The 20884-nt window shown below is 39.6% G+C and overlaps 1 protein-coding gene and 1 long non-coding RNA gene across 3 annotated transcripts; both read left to right on the top strand.

The window, feature by feature from the left end:
- Positions 1-4456: 4456 nt before the first annotated feature.
- On the top strand, positions 4457-5455 carry LOC148425273 (uncharacterized). The gene is made up of 3 exons (XR_015865044.1): positions 4457-4579; positions 4929-5103; positions 5177-5455. It is a non-coding gene; the product is annotated as an uncharacterized LOC148425273 (long non-coding RNA).
- Positions 5456-6152: 697 nt separating this feature from the next.
- Positions 6153-20065, top strand: LOC148425272 (sorting nexin-27-like). 2 transcript variants are annotated; one of them, XM_088410188.1, is made up of 13 exons: positions 6153-6674; positions 9172-9403; positions 9956-10148; positions 10405-10469; positions 10557-10661; positions 10750-10828; positions 11224-11387; positions 11479-11568; positions 12644-12793; positions 14713-14841; positions 14931-14990; positions 15565-15613; positions 15731-20065. In XM_088410188.1, exons 1-13 carry the CDS (start codon positions 6340-6342, stop codon positions 15796-15798), a joined length of 1719 nt encoding a protein of 572 aa, XP_088266314.1. In that variant the 5' UTR covers positions 6153-6339; the 3' UTR covers positions 15799-20065. The 2 variants fall into 2 exon arrangements, with proteins under 2 accessions (XP_088266314.1, XP_088266313.1); XM_088410187.1 differs by having other exon boundaries at positions 15565-15627.
- Positions 20066-20884: the final 819 nt, after the last annotated feature.

The following is a 20884-nucleotide window of genomic DNA, read 5'->3' as shown; positions in this document are numbered from 1 at the left end:
AGAGACCTCGTGTCCTGGGTTAATGGTATCCGAGGACTGGTGTCCTCTGAGGAGCTAGCCAAAGATGTGACTGGAGCGGAAGCACTTCTAGAAAGACATCAGGAACATCGCACAGAAATAGATGCTCGTCTTGGTACATTCCAGGCTTTTGAGCAATTCGGGCACCAGCTTTTGGTGCAAGGACATTATGCGACTCCCGAGATCAAGCAAAGATTGGAAACTTTAGAAATGGAGCGGGCTGACCTGGAAAAGGCCTGGGTACAGCGCCGCATGATGCTGGACCAATGCTTGGGGTTCCAGCTCTTTAGCAGAGACTGTGAACAAGCTGAGAATTGGATGGCAGCTCGTGAAGCCTTTCTTGCAAGTGACGACAAGGGAGACTCCCTTGATAGTGTTGAGGCACTAATCAAAAAACATGAAGACTTTGATAAAGCCATTAATGTGCAGGAAGAGAAAATTGCTGCTCTCCAATCCTTTGCCAATCAACTCATAGGAGCGGACCATTATGCCAAATCTGAGATCTGCAGTCGACGCAATGAAGTTCTTGACAGGTGGCGTCGGCTGAAGACCCAGATGATTGAAAAGCGCTCAAAACTTGGTGAATCCCAGACCCTGCAGCAATGCAGCCGAGATGTGGATGAAATAGAAGCTTGGATCAGTGAGAAACTGCAGACTGCTTCTGATGAGTCCTACAAGGACCCTACCAACATTCAGCTATCCAAGCTTCTGAGTAAACATCAGAAGCACCAAGCATTTGAGGCGGAGCTCCATGCCAATGCTGATCGAATCCGTGGCGTCATAGATACTGGTAACACACTCATCCAGAGAGGTGCCTGTGCTGGCAGTGAAGATGCAGTTAAGGTACGCCTTGGTGCGCTGGGTGAACAGTGGCAATTTCTCGTCAACAAATCTGCTGAAAAGAGCCAAAAACTCAAAGAAGCCAATAAGCAACAGAACTTTAACACTGGCATCAAAGACTTTGATTTTTGGCTCTCTGAGGTGGAAGCACTTCTTGCTTCAGAGGACTATGGGAAAGATCTGGCCTCAGTCAACAACCTGTTGAAAAAACATCAGTTGCTGGAGGCTGATATTTCAGCCCATGAAGATCGTCTGGAAGATTTAAATGGACAGGCTGACAGTCTGATGGCAAGCAACGCCTTTGATACCTCTCAAGTGAAGGACAAGCGTGGTGCTGTTAATGGTCGTTTCAACAAAATAAAGAGCATGGCAGCCAGCCGCCACGCGAAGCTGAATGAGTCTCACCGTCTACATCAGTTCTTCAGGGACTTAGATGATGAAGAGTCTTGGATCAAAGAGAAGAAGTTGCTTGTAAGTTCAGAAGACTATGGGCGTGATTTGACTGGAGTGCAGAATCTGAGGAAGAAACGCAAGAGGCTTGAGGCTGAATTGGGAGCCCATGAGCCGGCAATTAAGTCTGTGCTTGATACTGGAAAGAAGCTGTCTGATGACAACACCATTGGCCAGCAGGGGGACATTGTATTGATCGCGGATGCAACAGCCCCACGTGGATCCTGGCTGCTGGGAAGGGTCTTAGAGATCTATGCTGACAAGAAGGGACTAGTGCGTTCTGCACGAGTTAAAACAAAAACCAGCACACTGGACAGACCAATAACTAAGCTTTGCTTGATTCAAGAAGCAGACACTTAAGCTTCTAAGAGGTTTGTTTTGTTTTCGTTTACATGACTTGTTGGCTCCATTTATGTTAATATTGGTTTGAATTGTTCACGGTCTCCTGCCGTTCTCAATTAGGGGCCGGTGTGTTGGAGCCAAAAAGCTTTTTGTATATTCTAATTTGTTTATATTAAGAAAGTTAAACAAATTGTCTGAAGACATGCCAATCTATGGTGGGTGGAACCATGGTTGCCATGGTTACATAAATACGTGCCAGTTGGTGATTGCACTCAGGTGCGACAGGGCAAGACACAAACAGTTTTCGACCGTGCGAACGTGCGAACGTGCGAACGTGCGAACGTGCGAACGTGAGTGGTCTTTAAGTTTGGTTTGTAACCCGAATTATTGTTTTATCAAGATATTAAACGAAAGCAATGTGGACGAAATAAACGGATTGGCATATCCAACGCAACGCAAAGAGACTATTGAAATTATTTGATCGACGCACGCGTCAAAACAAAACTTACCCAGTTGCCCTGCTGTCCAGCCTATAGGCAAAGGCTGTACACTTGGGTCTATTTGACCCAAATTTCTCAATTGTTTTTGCCCCCCCCCAAAAGTGGAACATGTTTGTTTTTAACCCAACTTTTAGACTCAACATTCTAAAATCCGTTGGATCAAACAATAATCCAAATTGTGTCAGGCTTGGACTGACACAACTTTTTGGATAATTCAGTTTCATAAAATCAATTTCATAAAATTAAAAAAAAAAGTTGGATGTTTTGTCCAAAAATAAAATTAAACATTGTGTCAACCGCAAAAATAAAATTGTTTTGTGGGTTAGCGTTAGGCCATGCATAAAACAGACCCAAATTTTAGGTCAAATGAATTACCCAAAAAGTTGGGTCTGTTAACTTTTGGCCCCATGTGGTGTATTTTATGACAACTGTTTTTAGAGTGTGTGATGTCATGCCCAGCCATGCCATGTCAGCTCAGGTTTATATTCATGTTAAATTCATGTCAAATCAGGTCATGTGAAGTCGTGTCATGTTTTTCCATGCCACATCATGTCATACAATGTTCATGTGTTGTTGTGGCTGTTGCCATTGCAACAAAAAGGCATTCAAGAACACTGCTCAAGAAAATGCCCTAAAGCAAGTGCGAGAAATTTGTCTATCAAATGGATGATTCATTCATCAGTGAAGAATACCACAGCCCAAAATTCATCCTGAATTAAATTATAAATGAATTATATTATAAATGAATTAAATTATGATGAAATGCTTCTTTCACATCTATATCAATTTAAATATTTGTGTATTTATTCACTTATATTCTCTACAATAAACTGTGAGCTTGTAGATTCCCTGACAGCTTACACATCATATATTTAAATATTTTTGATACCCTTTCCATATCATTTCAGACTTGACAACAAAATTCCTTGATATGTCTTTGAACACATCATGTTCAGTGAATAAATAGAATGTAACTTTGCTGTCTACAGTAACTCCCAACCCTCAAATGAGAACAGAACATCCTGTTATTGACAGTGATGTGTTGTTGGGTGTGTCTCCAAAAGCTCCGTTTATTGGATAAGGCCAACATCAAATTGATTGTGAGAACCTGTTGCAGACTAGAGCAGACAGAGGTGTGTCTGCGGAGAAATGAGTAACCAAAAATAGAAGCACATTTCTCAGTAGGAAGAATTGGACAGTAAAAATGTCATCTAAAACTGCATGCCAAAACGTCCTCTTTAGAGACAATGCATTGCATTTTGTTTTTTTCTTAAGCACAGGGCAGGGCAGTAAGTTACGGTATTTTCACTTAAAACAATTGAAAGGGGAAGTCAGGTGAAATATTTCCTTTACAATAGTATTCTATAACCAACTCAAAGAATCATTTTATTAACTCTTTCAGTGCCAAGTGTTATCCAAAAAGGCAACACCTGGAGTGCCAGCCGATTTTGAGCATTTTGGCGGATCTTTCAAGGTTGAAAAAATATTGTGTGGTATGTCTATGTAAACGAAGGAGGTACCATATGAAAGACTGGATTCCATTCTTTATCTGGGTAAAAAAAAGGAAGATTCTATCTTATTCTATTCTTTAGAAATTAGTCATCACTGTTTGAAAATAGGCCATTTTAGAGACACTAAGATATTTTGGACTAAAGGACAAAATTAGCCTTATGTGAGAAGATGCTTTTTCTGCATACCAGTGACTTTGACACTAATCATTTTTGGATTAGTGGCATGAAATATCCCAACAGTCCTTCTCTTTGACGAAAACATTAACAAAAACAATTAAACTGTGTTTTTCACGGAAATATAACTTTTTACGCATATTACATTAATACACTACTACAGTGCTTGATTGCCTTAATATTAAGAGGAAAGGTGGCCAGAAGTGTCTTATACCCATTCATTAAAAAAATAAAAAATACATGATGAAAATTCTCACCCATGGCACTGAAAGCGTTAACGTCATATGAGTTAAACATGGAAACGGGGCTGGATACATTTTGTAATGTTTCCTCCTCTCTTTGAACAAGTACACTAAACTGAACTATATTATTTGATTTACTTTATTATTCAGTTTTATTCCTAAACTTTGCAGTGTGTTTATATTTTCAATTGATCAATCAATTGATCAATCAATCAAACATGTGTCACCCTACCAATCTGAGCATGGCATCCTGATTAATATTGTTTATGGAATTTGAATTCAGCAGCAGAAATCAACACATATGGCATCACTAAGGCTCAAGTAATAGCCAATCATGGCTCATGTAGTAGTTTCCTGAGTTTAGTCATGTGACATCCGTAAACTGAGCTGTAATTGGTGGTTATCTCACTTAGGCCCTCAGCAGCTGTGAGGTCCCTACGTAGAAAAATGACTGCCCCCGAAATAGATAAAAACAGGGTCCACAAATGATGATCATGTTCAGGTAAGTGGGGGCACATAGAACATTTTAGACATTTTTCATTTTGCTTTTTTTCACTTGACATGCTTTTAGAGTTGACAAATCAGGCTCCCTGTCACGCAAACAAATAACTAAACATTCAAGGCTAAAAACAGCCAGAAATGGATCACATCAAACACAGAACATTTCACATTGTGCAAAACGATTGAAAAGGGTGTGTCACCAAATTTATTAAAGCTCTGTAGCCAATTACGGTTCATTTGAACTCGTCAGTTGTTGAAACAAGTTTGGTAAGTGACGGTTTCTTTCTAAATAATGACTGTTCAGCATCAAGTATACAGTATACTGTACAGACAATATTTTCTTCTTCCAGAGTCAAGATGAGCGCCAGGACAAAGTTGGCAGGAACGTGCACACAGCCGAGGTTGATCGAAGCGATGTGCATTCTCCAGGAAACATTTGTCGAGTATGCAGAGCGATCCGGTGACCCAAACAGTATGACCAAGGCAGATTTCGCTTTGATGCTACGCAAAGAGTGCTGCATGCAGGTGAGAAATGAGAAAACATACAGTATTTCTTCATACTCTAAGATGGTCTGATTCCATGATTTCTTTTATGCAGCTTGACAGCAATCAGTCACTGACTGAGTTCTTCAACAGGCTTGACTCCAATGGGGACGGTGTTATGGACTTCAATGAGTTTTGTGTTCTTATGGCAACATTTCTTACATTGTTGTCTCCTTCATGAAAACATCTATTTTAAATGTTTATGCCTGGATCATGATATCTTTCTTATCCATAAAATGCCATGAATGGTAATTGACTTTTCTCAAGTTTGAGCCATATCTCATTTATCTGGCAGTCTGTCTTGTTTGAAAAGAAATAAAATGCTGTTTCTCTATTTTTGTATGATGTATGTGGCATGTGGCTGGTTGGCTGATTGCTGGCTAAATGGATGGATAGACTATATTTACATGACTGCTGCCACCTAATGTTGAATTTTCGAACAGATAAAAGTCAGCATTTCTTAAAAGGTCGAATGCACCCATCAAAATCCTTTTAATCGAATTCTACATAATAATTTATGTCTGGCAAGCCTATCGTGGTGTTTCACATGTGTGACGGAAGCTCATTTTATTAGAATAATATGTTCTTTGCTGTGTTCACATCATAAACACAAAATTAATCAGTGATTCATATTTTGTGGGTGGTTTGGGGGGTGTAGCTGCCTTTGGTTTCCTGCGAGTACCCGGTAATTCGGCTTTCCTGAAGTACATTGGATGGGTACATTAATTATGATTGCATAGTTCAAATATCTACACTATTTTATCCAGCATTTAGTTTATCTCTACTTATTTGTATCACTATGCAAGTCAAACGCCACGTATCGTTCTGCGCGTACTAGAATGACAAAGTTTATGTGAATCTTAATCAGTGGTCAACTAAACGGACCCAGATTTCATACCGAGTATGTCGTCAGTTTTGACATCCGTACGACGGTGTTCATATGTTTTGTGACGTGCTTGTGTGTTAGTTTACTTTGATTTTTCACATGTAAAATCCGCGACTTCGCAGGAAGCGCTCAGCTAAAACACGAGCGACGAGTGATAAAGTTCACGTGAGCGCGCTAAGGCGCGGTCTCGTTTACCATCGGCGTCTTTCGGCATTTTCCGTTCTCCCGGGTGGTTTCGCGCTTTAGCTAGCACAGCTGATTAGCTTACCCCCGCTCAGCTAATATCCATCGTGTTTTCCAATCGAGGCGGATGGAACAATTGCTATAAACAAATGGCGGATGTAAAGGGGCACACGTTTTGTCCACCGCTGCCTCAGTATTCAGCTTGTAACGGCATCCGGGGCGGAAACGGGACACCGGACACCGGCGGCGGCTGTGGCGGCTTCCAGAGTCCCAACGCTACCGTGACGTCGGGCCCGCGGCTCATCCGAATCGTCAAATCGGACTCGGGCTATGGCTTCAACGTCCGCGGCCAAGTTAGTGAAGGGGGGCAACTCCGGAGCATCAACGGGGAGCTGTACGCTCCGCTGCAGCACGTCAGCGCTGTCCTGCCTGGAGGAGCCGCCGACAGAGCCGGGATCTCGAAAGGGGACAGGATTCTCGAGGTGTAAGTGGATTTGCTTTTATGTCATAAAAGGTCACCCGTGCTCCTATTGTTTGTTTACTAAGTCGGTGCCGGTGGTGAAGCTGCACTGGGCTTGTGAATGGCTTGTTTGTGCGATGGGTTATTAGACATTCCTGTCACACAAGTTCCCTCCACACTCCTATCTTTCCCCTTTTCCCATGCATGCATGACTTTTATCTGGCAACACCAAGCCACTTCACTCTCATCAGCACTAAACTCTTGTCTTCCATAAATTTACTATCTTTCACCGCATTGCACTGTACTGTGGGGATTGGTGGCTGATGTTAGGCTCTGTTGCTATGGAGAGGAACGTGCAGCATCCGCTTCAGCTTCATTCGTGCTTGTGTGCGTTCAAGGTATACAGAAGCCCAGGAACGGTTATCCGTGATTGGCTCTGCTCTGGCATAGTTGCCATCTCATTGGCTTGTGGCAGCATGCACTTTTATCGGTGGAGGATAGCCTGCAGTAACCTGGCAGTTTGGTGGCCCCGTTATTTCTGAGGGCTTGTGCATGTTTGCATTGACACTGTATTTTCAACCCATCGCAACGTATTTGTCATAGAAAATCCTCAGATTCATTTACACTATCATGTATTCTCGCTGCTACTCTGATTTGCAGTGTTTGTACACAAGTTACCCATTGCTTTCCCTTTTAAATATTGTTTAAATGTATTGTTTCAAATGTGTGTGTGAATACCTTCACATTTAAAAGCTCCAAACAAACATGGAAATGTGTCTAAAAGTTAACCTCATCAAATGAGAGAGCTTACTGTGTATTAAACTGAGTGCTGTCAAAATTGAACAAAAACATACTCTAAAATTGTCACCTTCACCTTAAACTGAAATTATACAAGAAACTATTATCCCAATACAAGAAAAGAGAGGAGATTCAGTCTCCATGCACTGGATCAATGCATACTGTTTTCTCCTCTCGGCGTACCCCTGAGGTTACTTGGATGTACTTCAACATTTACATGAGATTGTAATAGGGTTGCCGCATGTATCAGCAAATCTTATTTTAATGTTTTAATGCTCTGACAGTAGCAGTATAATTTTCTTTTCAAATTAAGAACAAATGAATTTGAACATTAGGCAACATGTTGCTAAGGTGTGATATAGTGACTCCTCTGCAATGCGAATGTCGCATTTCACTGGTTACTGGGTACAAGTATTCCATGGGGGGATATACCGTTGAAAAAAAAAGGTTGAGAAACACTTCCAGAACAAGGTGATTAGATTCATTAAGGAAGGATCACACATTGACAATTGATCAACACATTGGGGCTAAATTTGGCCATTTCCTCCCTTGTGATCAAAGTCAGCAAAGGCCCAATTTTCACGTTTTGCAGAGGGTGAAATCACAAAATGACCATCATCAATTAAAAAAAAAAAAGTCTCATAACAAATGATACAAGGCAATTGAAAATATAAATCATTCCCTGGAAACACGGTGAAACAAGTGACTTCATGACACTTTGGAAAGTGCTGAAGCTGCAGGACCAAAAGTCACTACATGAGGTGCTTATGGAGTCATAAAACTGCAAGGATTGAAGTACTGCCAAAGTGCTAAGTCGCTGCTTTGCACTCGTCAACACTTTTTTGTCACCACACCTGCTTACTGCTTTGCGTTCTATCTCCTGGCTTCATTTGTTGTACCCATGGAACGTTTCACCATGCAGTGTGACATAAGAACAGCTGACTGTCAGTCACAAGTTCCACTGAAAGCGTTTCCTGTTGTTTTGTGTTCTAGCTGACTATTGGCAAAGGGATTTGCTTCCAACAACATCTTGCTTCACTGCTGTTATCCTTCAGGACTATCATCAATCTACAACACAAAACACCCATCAGGTCCCTTGGGGGAACTGTTTTAATTAGCTTAAAACACACTTTTGGCATACACCTTAGCATAAACATCTGCTCCATAAGACTTAACAATATGATAGCCTTTGTTTCATAGTAGCTTCAAAATAAAAATCATTTAAAGTTACAACTAGTGAATCGCAAATAGGTGAGGCGACTGTAAATTGTTACTGGATACCTTCTTCAAATATAAGAGGCCTTCTGAAGGACAACAAATGCGAGAAGGCTAATTAAATCAGCTGGTGTTTCTTTAGCTTTAGCTTCACTTTGAGAGAGGAAGATTTGGCTCAATTTTCAGTTTGATATCTTTTCGTAGAATATCTTAACTCATGCTCAGAGGTTCTGCAGCCCTAAAGGAATTGACGTTTTTCCCACATTTGATGGTATAAAACAAATGCGAGAAGGCTAATTAGCTGGTGTTTCTTTAGCTTTAGCTTCACTTTGACAGAGGAAAATTTGGTTCAATTTTGGTAGGATATCTTAACTCATGCTCAGAGGTTCTGCAGCCCTAAAGGAATTGACGTTTTTCCCACATTTGATGGTATAAAATTGTGATTGTTGTGAGCCTATCAATGCAAAACAAATTGGTTGACCTTCCTTGTCTTCCTTTGTTGGAATAGGAACCGAGTAAATGTCGAAGGTGCCACACACAAGCAAGTCGTGGACTTGATCCGGGCCGGAGAGAGGGAGCTGGTACTGACCGTGCTCTCAGTCCCGCCTCAGGAAGCCGACTGTCTGGACGTCGGGGACGATGGCTCGGCTCAATCCTTTTATGACTACTCCGACAAGCAGGCGGTCCCCATCTCTGTGCCCAGCTACAAACACACTGAGTTCAACCAGGAAAGATTTGTGGTGAGTACCTGAGAAGAAGATGGTCAGTGTGTGCAATACAATTTCTAATATTCAACTGATTCAATCCTAAGGACAAATATTTACATTTTTCAAAAATCCAGGCATTTAGTACCTGGTACTTATTTATTTATTTATTTTTTTAGTGTTTGGCCTAACGAAGCTCTAAAAATGGCCCGTACCAAATGAATCAAGTACTTATGTAATCAATTACTCTAAGTACTAAAGTACCAAAGTAATCAATTACTAAAGTACCTAAAAATTTAGTATTGGACACTAAATTGTCCCTAAGTGTGATTGAGTGTGTGAATGCTGGTTAGTCAGTGTGTCCCCTACGATTGGCTGGTAACCAGTCCAACGTCTCCCCCGCCTACTGCTCAAAGACTGCTGGACTAGATTTGGCTTTTCATTCATATTCCACTCATGCTATATTAAGCAGAAAGTTGTATTCATACAAGCAAGGGCACAAAGATTTTTTTTTTGACTTTGATGAGCTATATATTTATCCTTATTTAATACTTACCAGCTTCAACACCAACTGTGTTCTCCCTCCAGGTATATAACGTCTATATGGCGGGAAGGCAGCTGTGCTCTAAACGCTACCGAGAGTTTGTAATCCTTCACCAAAACCTGAAAAGAGAGTTTTCCAACTTTACGTTCCCCAAGCTACCTGGGAAATGGCCTTTTTCTCTGTCGGAACAGCAGCTGGACGCACGACGACGAGGCCTGGAAGAATATCTGGAAAGAGGTGTGCAGTGAAGAGCCTCTTTGGAATATGTTTCAGTGTGCATGCATCATAAATAAGGCCCAAATATTTATACACATTTTCAACTCCAGTAGTATTTACTGTCTTTACAGGACTTATATATAGATATATAGATGTCAAAAATCCATTTTTACCGGGTACCTTATTCATCTCCAATGACAGTTATAAACGTCATCCTTACTGGGCTGGAAGTGTAAATAAAGGGCAAATTGTTACATTTATTATGTTTTGTCTCCAGTGTGCTCTGTGAGGGTCATCGGCGAAAGTGACATCATGCAGGAGTTCCTCTCTGAGTCAGACGAAGTAAGAAATGATTGCGTTACTCCGAATTAGTGTTTTGTTTTGCCGCGGCACGTTACCTCATGGCAACTTTTCCCTCCCATGATCTAGAACTACAACGGCGTGTGGGACGTAGACTTGAGAATAGCTCTTCCCGATCAGACAGCGATCACTGTGCGGGTTCGCAAAAATTCCACCACTGACCAGGTGTACCAGGTACAAAAATAAGTAAATAAATAAATCCTTTAACACGTCACTTAATATTACGTTCCGCATGCATTTGACTGCTTCCTTCATCTTTCAGGCTTTGGTCATGAAACTAGGGATGGACAACATAACGGCCCGCTACTTTGCACTGTTTGAAGTCATCAACACGAACTTCTGTGAGTACACAACTGAGCACTAAACTTGCGTTCTTTTATAGTACAGGAATAAGTCAAATTCTACACAGAAAACAAGAGTTGAACCTCCTTATAATAACAATAAAAAAAACTAATAAAAATAAGAAACTCATATATGTGAAATTATACATATAAACTATGCCAATGACTGCATTTTGTTGTTTAAAAATTTGCATAATCTATTTTAAGTATCTTTTTGTTTTTTCCAAACCTCTTCTCTATAATTATCTGTGAATGCCAAGGCCCATCTGTCCTTTTTAAAAAGCAAACGTGTCTCATGCACAATGATGAGTTGAGACCCACGCTTCATTTTTCTTGAGGCATATTTGTCCAATGTCTTTTGGATTTCTCCAGCTGCTTTCCGTTCTTTTGTTCAGTACGTAAGCTCGCCCCCAATGAGTTCCCCCACAAGCTGTACGTGCAGAATTACACCTCAGCCATCCCCGGAACCTGCCTCACAATGCGCAAGTGGCTCTTCACTACCGAAGAGGAGACCTTGCTCAATGACAACCAACTTGCTGTCAGCTACTTCTTCCACCAGGTGTGTGTTGTGTCTGTGTCTGTGTGTGTGTGTGCTGAAAAGGTGCAATGTTTATTTCTCACCCTCTTTAAATCGATTTCTCTTTTTACAGGCTGTAGAGGATGTGAAGAAAGGTTTCATAAAAGTAGAGCAGAAGTCCTACCAACTACAGAAGTTTGCAGAGCAGAAAAATATGTCCATGGTCAGTTGCTCATATACACCACCTTTTTAATCCACGATTGTCAGAACTAGCAGAAGTAAAGACATGTTTTAGAGGAGGTGACATTTTATTATCCTGTTGATTATTCCATCAAATATTTGAGTAATTGCCCCGCTATTGTGGATATACTGTATCTACTCATTATTGTCTATACATGAAGTTTAAGACAAACAAAAAATGTCCTATGCTAGTCGGCACGCTGACATCATGATATATGTACTTTAGAAGTTTAATGATATCCTTAAGGTCACTTAGGTACAGATGATGCTTCAACATTATTGCATGAGTAAAATGTAAGAGTGGCGCTGCCTGTTGTTATCTATTATGTCGTCAACTTCCTGTTCTTCTTTGTCATTGTCTATTTCTTCTTGATGAGCAGACTGCCCCCTATTGGCTAAAAATTGAACACTGAAAACTGAGCCACTATATATTGTTTGTAGTTCCAGGTTATTATCGCCGATAGTACAGCCCTAGTGTTTTTTGGGAAGATCTTTCCTTTTTTTGGGAATTTCTACGTGCTATATCTTTAATGAAAGCCTGCTAATTACTAAATCAATTAGTGGTTTTAAGCACACAAAAAGCATCAGCCGTTTGGCCACTGGGTCATGCAATTAAGCTGTATGTCCAATTATTTAAATAATAATTAAACATGTCTTTATTGTTGCCAGTTTTTTTTTAATTACCTCAAACTTACAGGATCCCCTGTTTTGAGGCAATTTTTTTTTTCCCTTGCAGCCATCGCAACAATGTGTACATTTGCAAGAAAGATCTGTGTACAGTAAAAAAAGTGGCGAAAAGATGCTTTAGCCGGTGCTTCGAGGAGGATATTTTTAGTTGACCTATTTTCAAAATGGACTTACGTGATTTGGTCGACTTTTTTCCCCAGCCCAACATTAAATTCTTAATAAAACAACTGGAATATAACAAAATAGCCATTTATTACTTGAGTTACTATACTTAGCTATCACATCAAAACAGCGCCATTATATCAAGCTGTGTAATGAATGTAACGTTTCATAATATACTTGAAGTTGTGCTCAATTTTTCCTCCCGGCAGTATCTCAATTTGTTGAGGGGCTGCGAGGGCTACAACGAAATCTTGTTCCCGCACTGCTCATGCGACTCCAGACGTAAAGGCCACGTCATCGCTGCCATCAGCATTCAGCACTTCAAGCTTCACGCCTGCACAGAGGAGGGGACACTCGAGGCAAGGGCAGCCGCTTCTTAGCTTGTGCTACTTAACTAAACGTGTATAGTTTCCAGGCACGTCACAAGGTACACCTGCACAATCTAATGAGATCCAATGCGTGGGAGATTTCTGGAGAAATGGTGGCCTTTGCTCTAAAATATGCCGTCACTGCTCTTAGTTGCTGTTTGCATTGTTCCTGTGAAGAATTAAACATTGAGCCCCTCACCATTAGGGGGCAGTTCTTTGATTTACTTTGATAACTGATACTAACCTTGAGCTGAGCAGATGCAGATGCCAAATATTTCACCCATGGAAAAAAATGTAAATTTTCAATGCCAATTCAACCCAAAAAACTTGAAAATTTGAACCTTGCCCATTTAAATTGTAATGAAACTACAATTCGCGGTGCTCTTAATCTAAACTTTTAGGTCATTCAGAGAAGGGGTTTAGAAGCTATGGCCCACTAAATTTTGACATGCTCAGAAAAAAAGGGGCACTTTCCAATCTTTACAATCAGGTGTTGTTGGAAAAGGAATTCAGCAAGAATTCAAAATCAGCAATCATTTTGAAGATTGGCGCATAATTCAGAAAAATGATGTTTTGAGCAATAATTTGACCTCGAAGATCATGTGACCTTGACAACATTTTTATTTTCAAAAATTTTCCTCAGACATTCATGATAGACAAGTATCATCATATAACATATACATAGTACATGTAATTCGTATCAGGCCCCATAAAATCATCCAGCCTCATACTTCTTTGCTCTAATCCGTCTGTTTTTATTGTTGGAGAAGAAATGGAATGAAATTTAGAACATCCATCATGTCTCGAGGGTTAACCATATTAATAGGACATATGGCCTTAGGCCTCTCAGTTATTCCCTGGCACTCATCAAGGGTTATTATATTATATGAGACCAACTCATATAAGCAAAAGAGAAGTAGGCCATGCCCCTTTTACAAAAAATGTAAACATTTGTCTGGTCGTAGCACCCAAACCCCTGCTCTGATTGACTGAAAATTTTAGATTTAGTGCCGCTACTATCACCAGTACTTCACATTTCATTCAAAGTCAGCTTAAAGTCAGGATTGAACCCACTGGTTTATTTGATGTGAAATGAGCCTATAGGTTAAATATTTAATTTAACAAGAAACATGTTGCATCGATTGCAGCGACGTACTGCTTTGCAACATACAGGTGCCGCTAATATTTTGACCTGCTTGCTAAATTATGCAACTAAAATCTCTAATCTCTGATCTCAGTATGATGCAGTGAAGCACAACTGCCATTTAGCTAACTGTAGAACAGATATAGACAAATACACGTTTCAGTCTTCAGTGAATCTAGGAGGCATGTTTTTGAATGTGGGCGGAAGCTCACGCAAGCACAGGGACACATTGCAGACTCTACGTCGGACAAAAACAGATAAATTATAATTTTGATTAAATATTGTGGGTAAAATTAATTGAATTTTGGGGTGTATTTGATCAAATTGAGTTTACACAGACTCCAAATAGATGCCTGGCATGACCTCTGTAGATGCTCAAAATATTCAGTTCCCATATCAGAGTGGAATTCATTTAACTATAAAAATATCAGTTTATTATTGTGGCTGATGTGACAGTGGTGTACTGAGTTGCATCATGCTTGAGATGCAGCTAATAATTGGAGCCAGTTGCTAAATAATGCACCGAAAATGCTAGAAACACCTCTTGGTATAATGCAGTGCAGTTCAGTTCTTCGAATATTACCTAAATGCATTCAACAGAACATTATGTATTAAAATGTAATGAGACTTGTATTGGATCTAATGCAGGTGTACCCAGTGTGTGCCTGTGTTTGTGTTCAATCTGTGTGTGTGTGTGTGTGTTTTTTTCATTCCATTGTCGCTGCTTTCGAACGCTCTGTCCTAATAGACTCCAATGTACTTTCAGAACCAGGTGATTGCTTTTGAGTGGGGCGAGATGCAGAGGTGGGACACAGACGAAGAGGGCATGGCCTTTTGCTTTGAGTATGCGCGAGGGGAGAAGAAACCACGTTGGGTCAAGATATTCACTCCTTATGTGAGAAGACAAAGCTGATCGCAAGAAAAAAAGCAAATTTACTTTGCGTTCAACCAAACCTGATGTATCTGTCTTATTTGTGATTCCAGTTTAACTACATGCATGAATGCTTTGAGAGAGTTTTCTGTGAGCTCAAGTGGAGAAAGGAGGTAAGGACTTTTGGCTGCTTTCCAATGCATAGTAGTGGCTTTCACATTCCACTTCAAAATTGATTCTTAAAGGGATAGTCCACTTACTTAGCCAGTTTAGCCAGTTCTAATTGACAACCAGTCAATTATCAAAGTAAACATGAATATTTTTTGAAGATAGATGAATTGTTTGAATATCTTTTTAATGTGAAATTGCCCTAAACCTCAGAATTTCAGATCAACAGTAATTGCTACCCGATTCCTGTAGTCCGCTGACTGTTTTGGTGTTGAATCGAAATAAAATATTTAAACGTTTTTCAGACTAAACCAGGAACCAAAGCATTATTATTTAATGTCAATTTGAAACAAGGCCATTTTTTAATGTAAGACATGTATTTATCCGATTAATCGGCAAAATAATCAAGGGATTAATCAGTTATCCTAAAAATCGTTAATTGCAGCCTTTGAGTTGCGCATCGGTATCTTGGAACAGCTTTGATCAGTCACGTGATCACTGATGTAAGGCGTGCTGTAACACGGAACTTTTTAACGCGAGCATTATTTAAAACCAATTGACTCCTTTTATTGCGCACAGGTGGAAGAGGACGCTACGGACAAAGACAACAAGAACGTCTCCCATGATGGTATGTGTGGCAAGGTAAAGCTATGCCTGCCTTTGTCCCAATAAGAAAAAGCCTCATATGATCCTTCCTGTTTTCCTCCGGGGCTGATTTCCGACCCCTTCATGTTTGCCGTCACAGAACATTTTCCGGCTTCTGAGGCACCGAAAGAATGGAGGCACCCTGCAAGAGGGCTCGTTACCTCTTGACTACGCCGCAGAATCTTCCACTCAGCTCAGCCCGGCCCTCTTCTGAATGCAGGCAGTGAAGGATATGGATTTACGCTTCCTTGCGCCGGGCCCCCAATTGCCATTCATACAAACCAGCAAAACACGTAGACAACTCTTGACTCCGGCACATAGTCACGCATTGAGAGCATCCAGGAGAACTTGACTGAAATCCTGACAAAGTGAGGTAAGTTAGCCTTAATAGCCTGAGATCAACCGACAGGGTCTTTCGCAACTCGAAAAAGGGAAACTGCAAAACACGGAGCAGGGTTGGAAACGAGAATTTCAAGCGGTTTTGGCATGTTGTAAATATGGATTGGAAAAGTGCTCGGGAACCCATCATGCAAGGGGAGGTTTTGTTTTCTCAACATGGTCTCGTCAGACCCTTAACAGGATGTGGCAATAAGCAGAATTTGCGCAGATCCACAAGCAAAGCGAGATATTGCTGTACTGTTGACACAGCGTCGACTTTATGGCTACCACACTGCGAATATTTCATATCAGTGTCATTTACAACAAGCTCAGAGGAATCTTTTTTTTTTTTCATTTTTCACTGTTGTGTCCAATTTGTCTCAAGACAGATTAACTGCATCTCACCCAAACACGTAAGACACTGGAAAGGTCAGGATGTCGACTTAGCACACTAGGACTTAGTAGTCCACCTTGAATGAGTCAAAAAGATCTAGATAAAAAAACAAATGTCCACTACAGTGGACACAAATGAATAGACTGGGTCTTAAGAGGATAATGTAGCAAGTGAAAGAAGAGAAGAAAAAAAAAAACAGTTCTTGTAAATTGACATGTACAGTGGTGCCTTGACCTATGAGTTTTATTCAATCTGTGATAATGCTCATTTCAGAATACAGTACCCAGAACAGAATTCATCTTTTTTCCATGGATTTGCCATTAATACATGTGTGTCTTTGTAATAAAAGGGCAGTATAATACAGGTAGACAGTAAGCCGCAATAATCATCATAATTGTTTTTCATGCAAAAGAAATGTATGTCTAAGTATTGGTACGTTGTCTGCCTTCATTCCACGTTTTGATGTTGGAGTGTGTTCAAATTTTGGTTGTATCATTGTGCCGCCAATGCTATTTTGTAACCATATGGCGTTTTGCATCGTGTGTTAGCATTAAGCTAGTGGAAATAATTAACTCATTCAATTTCAAAGAAAAATATTACAAAGACAAATTTTACATTTTTTATGTGTTTAGAAATTCATTCCCACGTACCATAATTATCTACTTTTTTTTTCAAGTGATTGGCTTGAAAAGAGGGTCTAACAACGGCTCGTATTAAATTAATTAACTAAAGTCATCAATTACATAACCAAGAATTAATGATTACTTTAGCCATTTGTGTACCCAATCGACTTTTGATTGTAATTGTCAAAATAATTATTTTGGGTATTTCAGTGCTAAAGTAATCAATTACTTTAGGAACTTAAGTCCTAAGTTACTGATTACTTAATTAGAACTAAAGTAATCATTTACTTCAGTACATTCGTAGTTTTAGGTAAATACTAAAGTAATCAGTCACTTCAATACATTCGTAGTTGACGTTGGTACTTAATGACTTGATTTAACTGAATACTTTAGTTACTCTAGTTAAAGTAATTGATTAGTTTTGAATTCATATATGGGTAATATCAGCCTTTTTTAGTGTCTACTTTAGCTGAAAACTTTAAAAAGAAAATTATTTACTTAAAAACCATTAAAAAAAAGTGGCTTTGGAATTGAATGAGTAAAAGAGGAAGTCACCCCAAAAATGATTTTTTACATCAATATGTTCTATGCAGCCCCACTAGTCTAAATACAGTACATTAATTAACATTGCATTCGTGGAATTTGATGAAGTATGAATGGAGAATATGAATCAAGTACCAGGGTTCAGCAAACAAGTGTCACATGACCAAGCCGTGATTGATTGTCACTTGGAACTCGTGATGCCATTTTCAGTCAAAAACAAAATGTCCACCTGCTGAGATGTATAAAAACATGCAAATTTTGCTGTTTATTCTACAAACGCAATATTAATCTGAATGTCATGTTTAGACTAGTGGTTAGTGACAGAACATATCATGTTAAATATTTTGATGGGGTTGACTTTGGGATCCAAAAGCAAGTCAGGACACCAAGGAACCGTTGTATAAGCAAGACCACATATTGGGTGATGTTTTAAGTATTACGGGACTGAGTTGATAAGAGATATAAAAACATGTTTTTTTTTTCTTTTTCATTAAAATGACACCTCGATAAAACTCTCCAAAACTTGTTTTCAGAAAATGGGCAAAAATCTCTCCAAAAGAAGCCATCTTTGAATGGGTGAAATGATGCGGCAAAGCGGCCTCGTAAGGGTCGCAAAGTAAGAGAACTGCAGACCTTAAAGCACCTTTTGATTTAGTGGGAGTCGTTTTTAGGTAGCAGTTAATCAGCAAACACTCCCAATGTGTCAGATTGCGAGGACATCGCCCACTTAAGCTCCCCAAAATAGACTGAGCCTATTGCTGAATAAAGTAGACATATATTTTTGCAGTATTTTAAAAGGGTGCTGTCACTCTCTCTTCACGGAATGATGCCGTTTGCACTATAGTTTACTTAAAAAAAAAATGTGACTGACTGGTTAATAACCCACTGTTCGTTCCAGATTGAGCCATCACTCAGCCTTCATATAGTTACAGTATTATACAAACCTTCCTAAAGACTTAAGTCTTACTGCGCATTAGCCTGAGACAAGTGACAGTTGTTTACTCCGAGTTGTGTGCATGACCCAAGACGAACAGTAGGGGGCCCCCTCTCGCTGCTGGCTACCCCGCTGGCAGCGATGACTTTGTCCATACGATTTATAATAGGCCTTAATTCAGACATACGATAACTTACCGCTGCAGATGCTTCTGCGCTCTGTGGGTAAATCCCTCATGCTCCCTCAGTTCAGGCGGTATTTGACTAATATTTACAACCGCGCTAAAGAAATTCATGCTAAGTAAATGTGAATGCACTTTGGATAAGGGCTGAACACACAGTAGCTGCATTCTAATGTGATGAACTGTCTAATTTAATATCCCCTTAATGTTTCCAGAGTAATCGAATATATGGCAATTTGAGGAATGTAATAAGAGATTGTAATTACGGCTTCTCCCATCATTCAAACAAATATGTAACATTGTCCACGAAAAACGAATGTACATATATTTATCCTTATTTGCATTTGACATCGTTTAGCAGAAATCTAGTTATTATGATAATCAAAACAGAACCCCTCATGCTGAATGATGATGTCATCAAAACAAAGTCAAGCACTGAGATCCAATAGAGGAGCTGTTTAAAAAAATGTTGATAATGCTTGGCGTGAGCATAGTATTAATTATGTAAAGTTTAAATGTAACAATGTTTGTTTTATTGTGTCCAACATTTCCCTTCGTGCACACTTGGGTTGCTGCTTACTTTAAGAATGTGAAAATTTTCATTAAAACGTTGCCTGGAGAGGTTATTAACATTTTATAATGCCACCTGTTTGAGCCTGGAACAAATTCATTCGCTATGCATTATTCCCCATGGCGGAAAAGTGCTTTTAGGCTAACTCGGAAGACAAACCAGATTGTGCTGAACGCTTAAGTTTTCACTCACTATCTGTAAGTCCTTCTAAAGTCCCTGTGACGTAAAAATAAACGTTAATTTGACACGCCACATTGATTAGTGTCATTAACATCTTTTCCAAATTTGAATGATTAAAAAAATAGTTTCTGCATGCACTCACAGCAGACAACGCGGCGTTCTAAAGCACTCTCCCCTAGACTGTCTCCTGTCAGTCACATTAAAAAAAAAAAAGATTTTGCTGAATTTAGTTTAGCGGGGTCGCTGACACCAATGTTAATGCATCTTGCAAGATAAGTTACTTTTTTTTTTCAAGTCTTCAGGTGATTAATGAGCTTGAGCCAAGTTGTGTGAAGGAGACTTAATTGAATGTGATGAGCTTCCAATTGATCGCTTTGAGTTTGCTGGAGTGGGGATTGTGTTTGTCTAGTGAACCTTGTCTGATGTTACCGAACGCGCGTGCATGTCTCTGTTTCCCTTCTAGAGACTAATTTGTTGCCTTGAATATTGATTTAAGGATGGTATCAATTCATGCATCTCTGAAAATAGCGCCCCCTCTCAAAGAAAAAAAGTAACTGGCAAACCTGCAAATTGTTGGCTTATTGTAATAAATTGTAAAGTATTCTTTTAAATAAAGAATTTTCTTGATTAACTGTTAGTCTCTTTCTCTTTTGGAAGAGGTCCTAGAATGATCCTCTTAGGAGGGTTTTCCACCAGCTCATCCACTTGCCTTTTTTTTTTTTTTTTTTTGCCCTCCTCATCTCCAACCTCCCTTAATGAGATGTGGGAGACAAATACCCAAAAGCGGAGAAAGGCCTTTTCCTTATCGACCCGCTTCAAGACCCGTCACTATGTAATTAATAGCGATTGACTGCTGGTGGCGGACAATATGATCTCAGGATGCGAGTTTAGAAATATGTCGTGGAAAGAGATGATCAATCTCAAGAGGTAGTGAAAAAAATTGTATGGTCATCCCTGGATAAATAAGAATGCACTGCTGTGTGTGTTTTATATCTATGAGTTGGTCGAGGCACTGTTGATTCAGTCACAACGTATGCTTTGTTGTCAAAAGCAATACAGCATTGGATAAAAATTGGATTCCAAACCTTTTTTTTAACACAAAAAGTTGGGTTAAAATAACCATCAAAAGAAGATTTTTTTTAATGACAAAATAACTCCTTTCACAACCCATTGAGGAGCAAAATAGGACTTAATTGACTTGTCATTAGGGCCTGACCTTCAGCGTTGTTTTGGATAAAGCGACCCTTTTTTTGAATGAAAAGTGATGGATTAATTTGCTTAAGTGTTATTCCACAAAGGCAATATTTAACCGTAAGATGCTTAGGCTGGTCGACACAAACGTGTTATTGCAAAGAACGTTTTTGCTATTTAAATATTGCAGTACCTACAACTCCAGTCAAATGTTTGGAAATACCTTCAATTTCAAATCCAAACTCTTCGATCTTAAAAA

This window comes from Hippichthys cyanospilos, chromosome 3 (assembly GCF_059441005.1).
Source record: "Hippichthys cyanospilos isolate Australia breed blue-spotted pipefish chromosome 3, RoL_Hcya_1.0, whole genome shotgun sequence".
Taxonomy (NCBI): domain Eukaryota; kingdom Metazoa; phylum Chordata; class Actinopteri; order Syngnathiformes; family Syngnathidae; genus Hippichthys; species Hippichthys cyanospilos.
Note: the sequence above shows the minus strand (reverse complement) of the source record. Positions and strands in the feature narration are given on the sequence as shown.

Excerpts from the sequence above, each read along its gene's own strand:
- LOC148425272 (XM_088410187.1), top strand. The coding sequence starts at position 6,340 with ATGGCGGATGTAAAGGGGCACACGTTTTGTCCACCGCTGCCTCAGTAT. Across the intron at positions 10,662-10,749 it reads CCACTGACCAGGTGTACCAG|GCTTTGGTCATGAAACTAGG; the intron begins GTACAAAAATAA and ends TTCATCTTTCAG. Across the intron at positions 11,569-12,643 it reads AGCAGAAAAATATGTCCATG|TATCTCAATTTGTTGAGGGG; the intron begins GTCAGTTGCTCA and ends TCCTCCCGGCAG.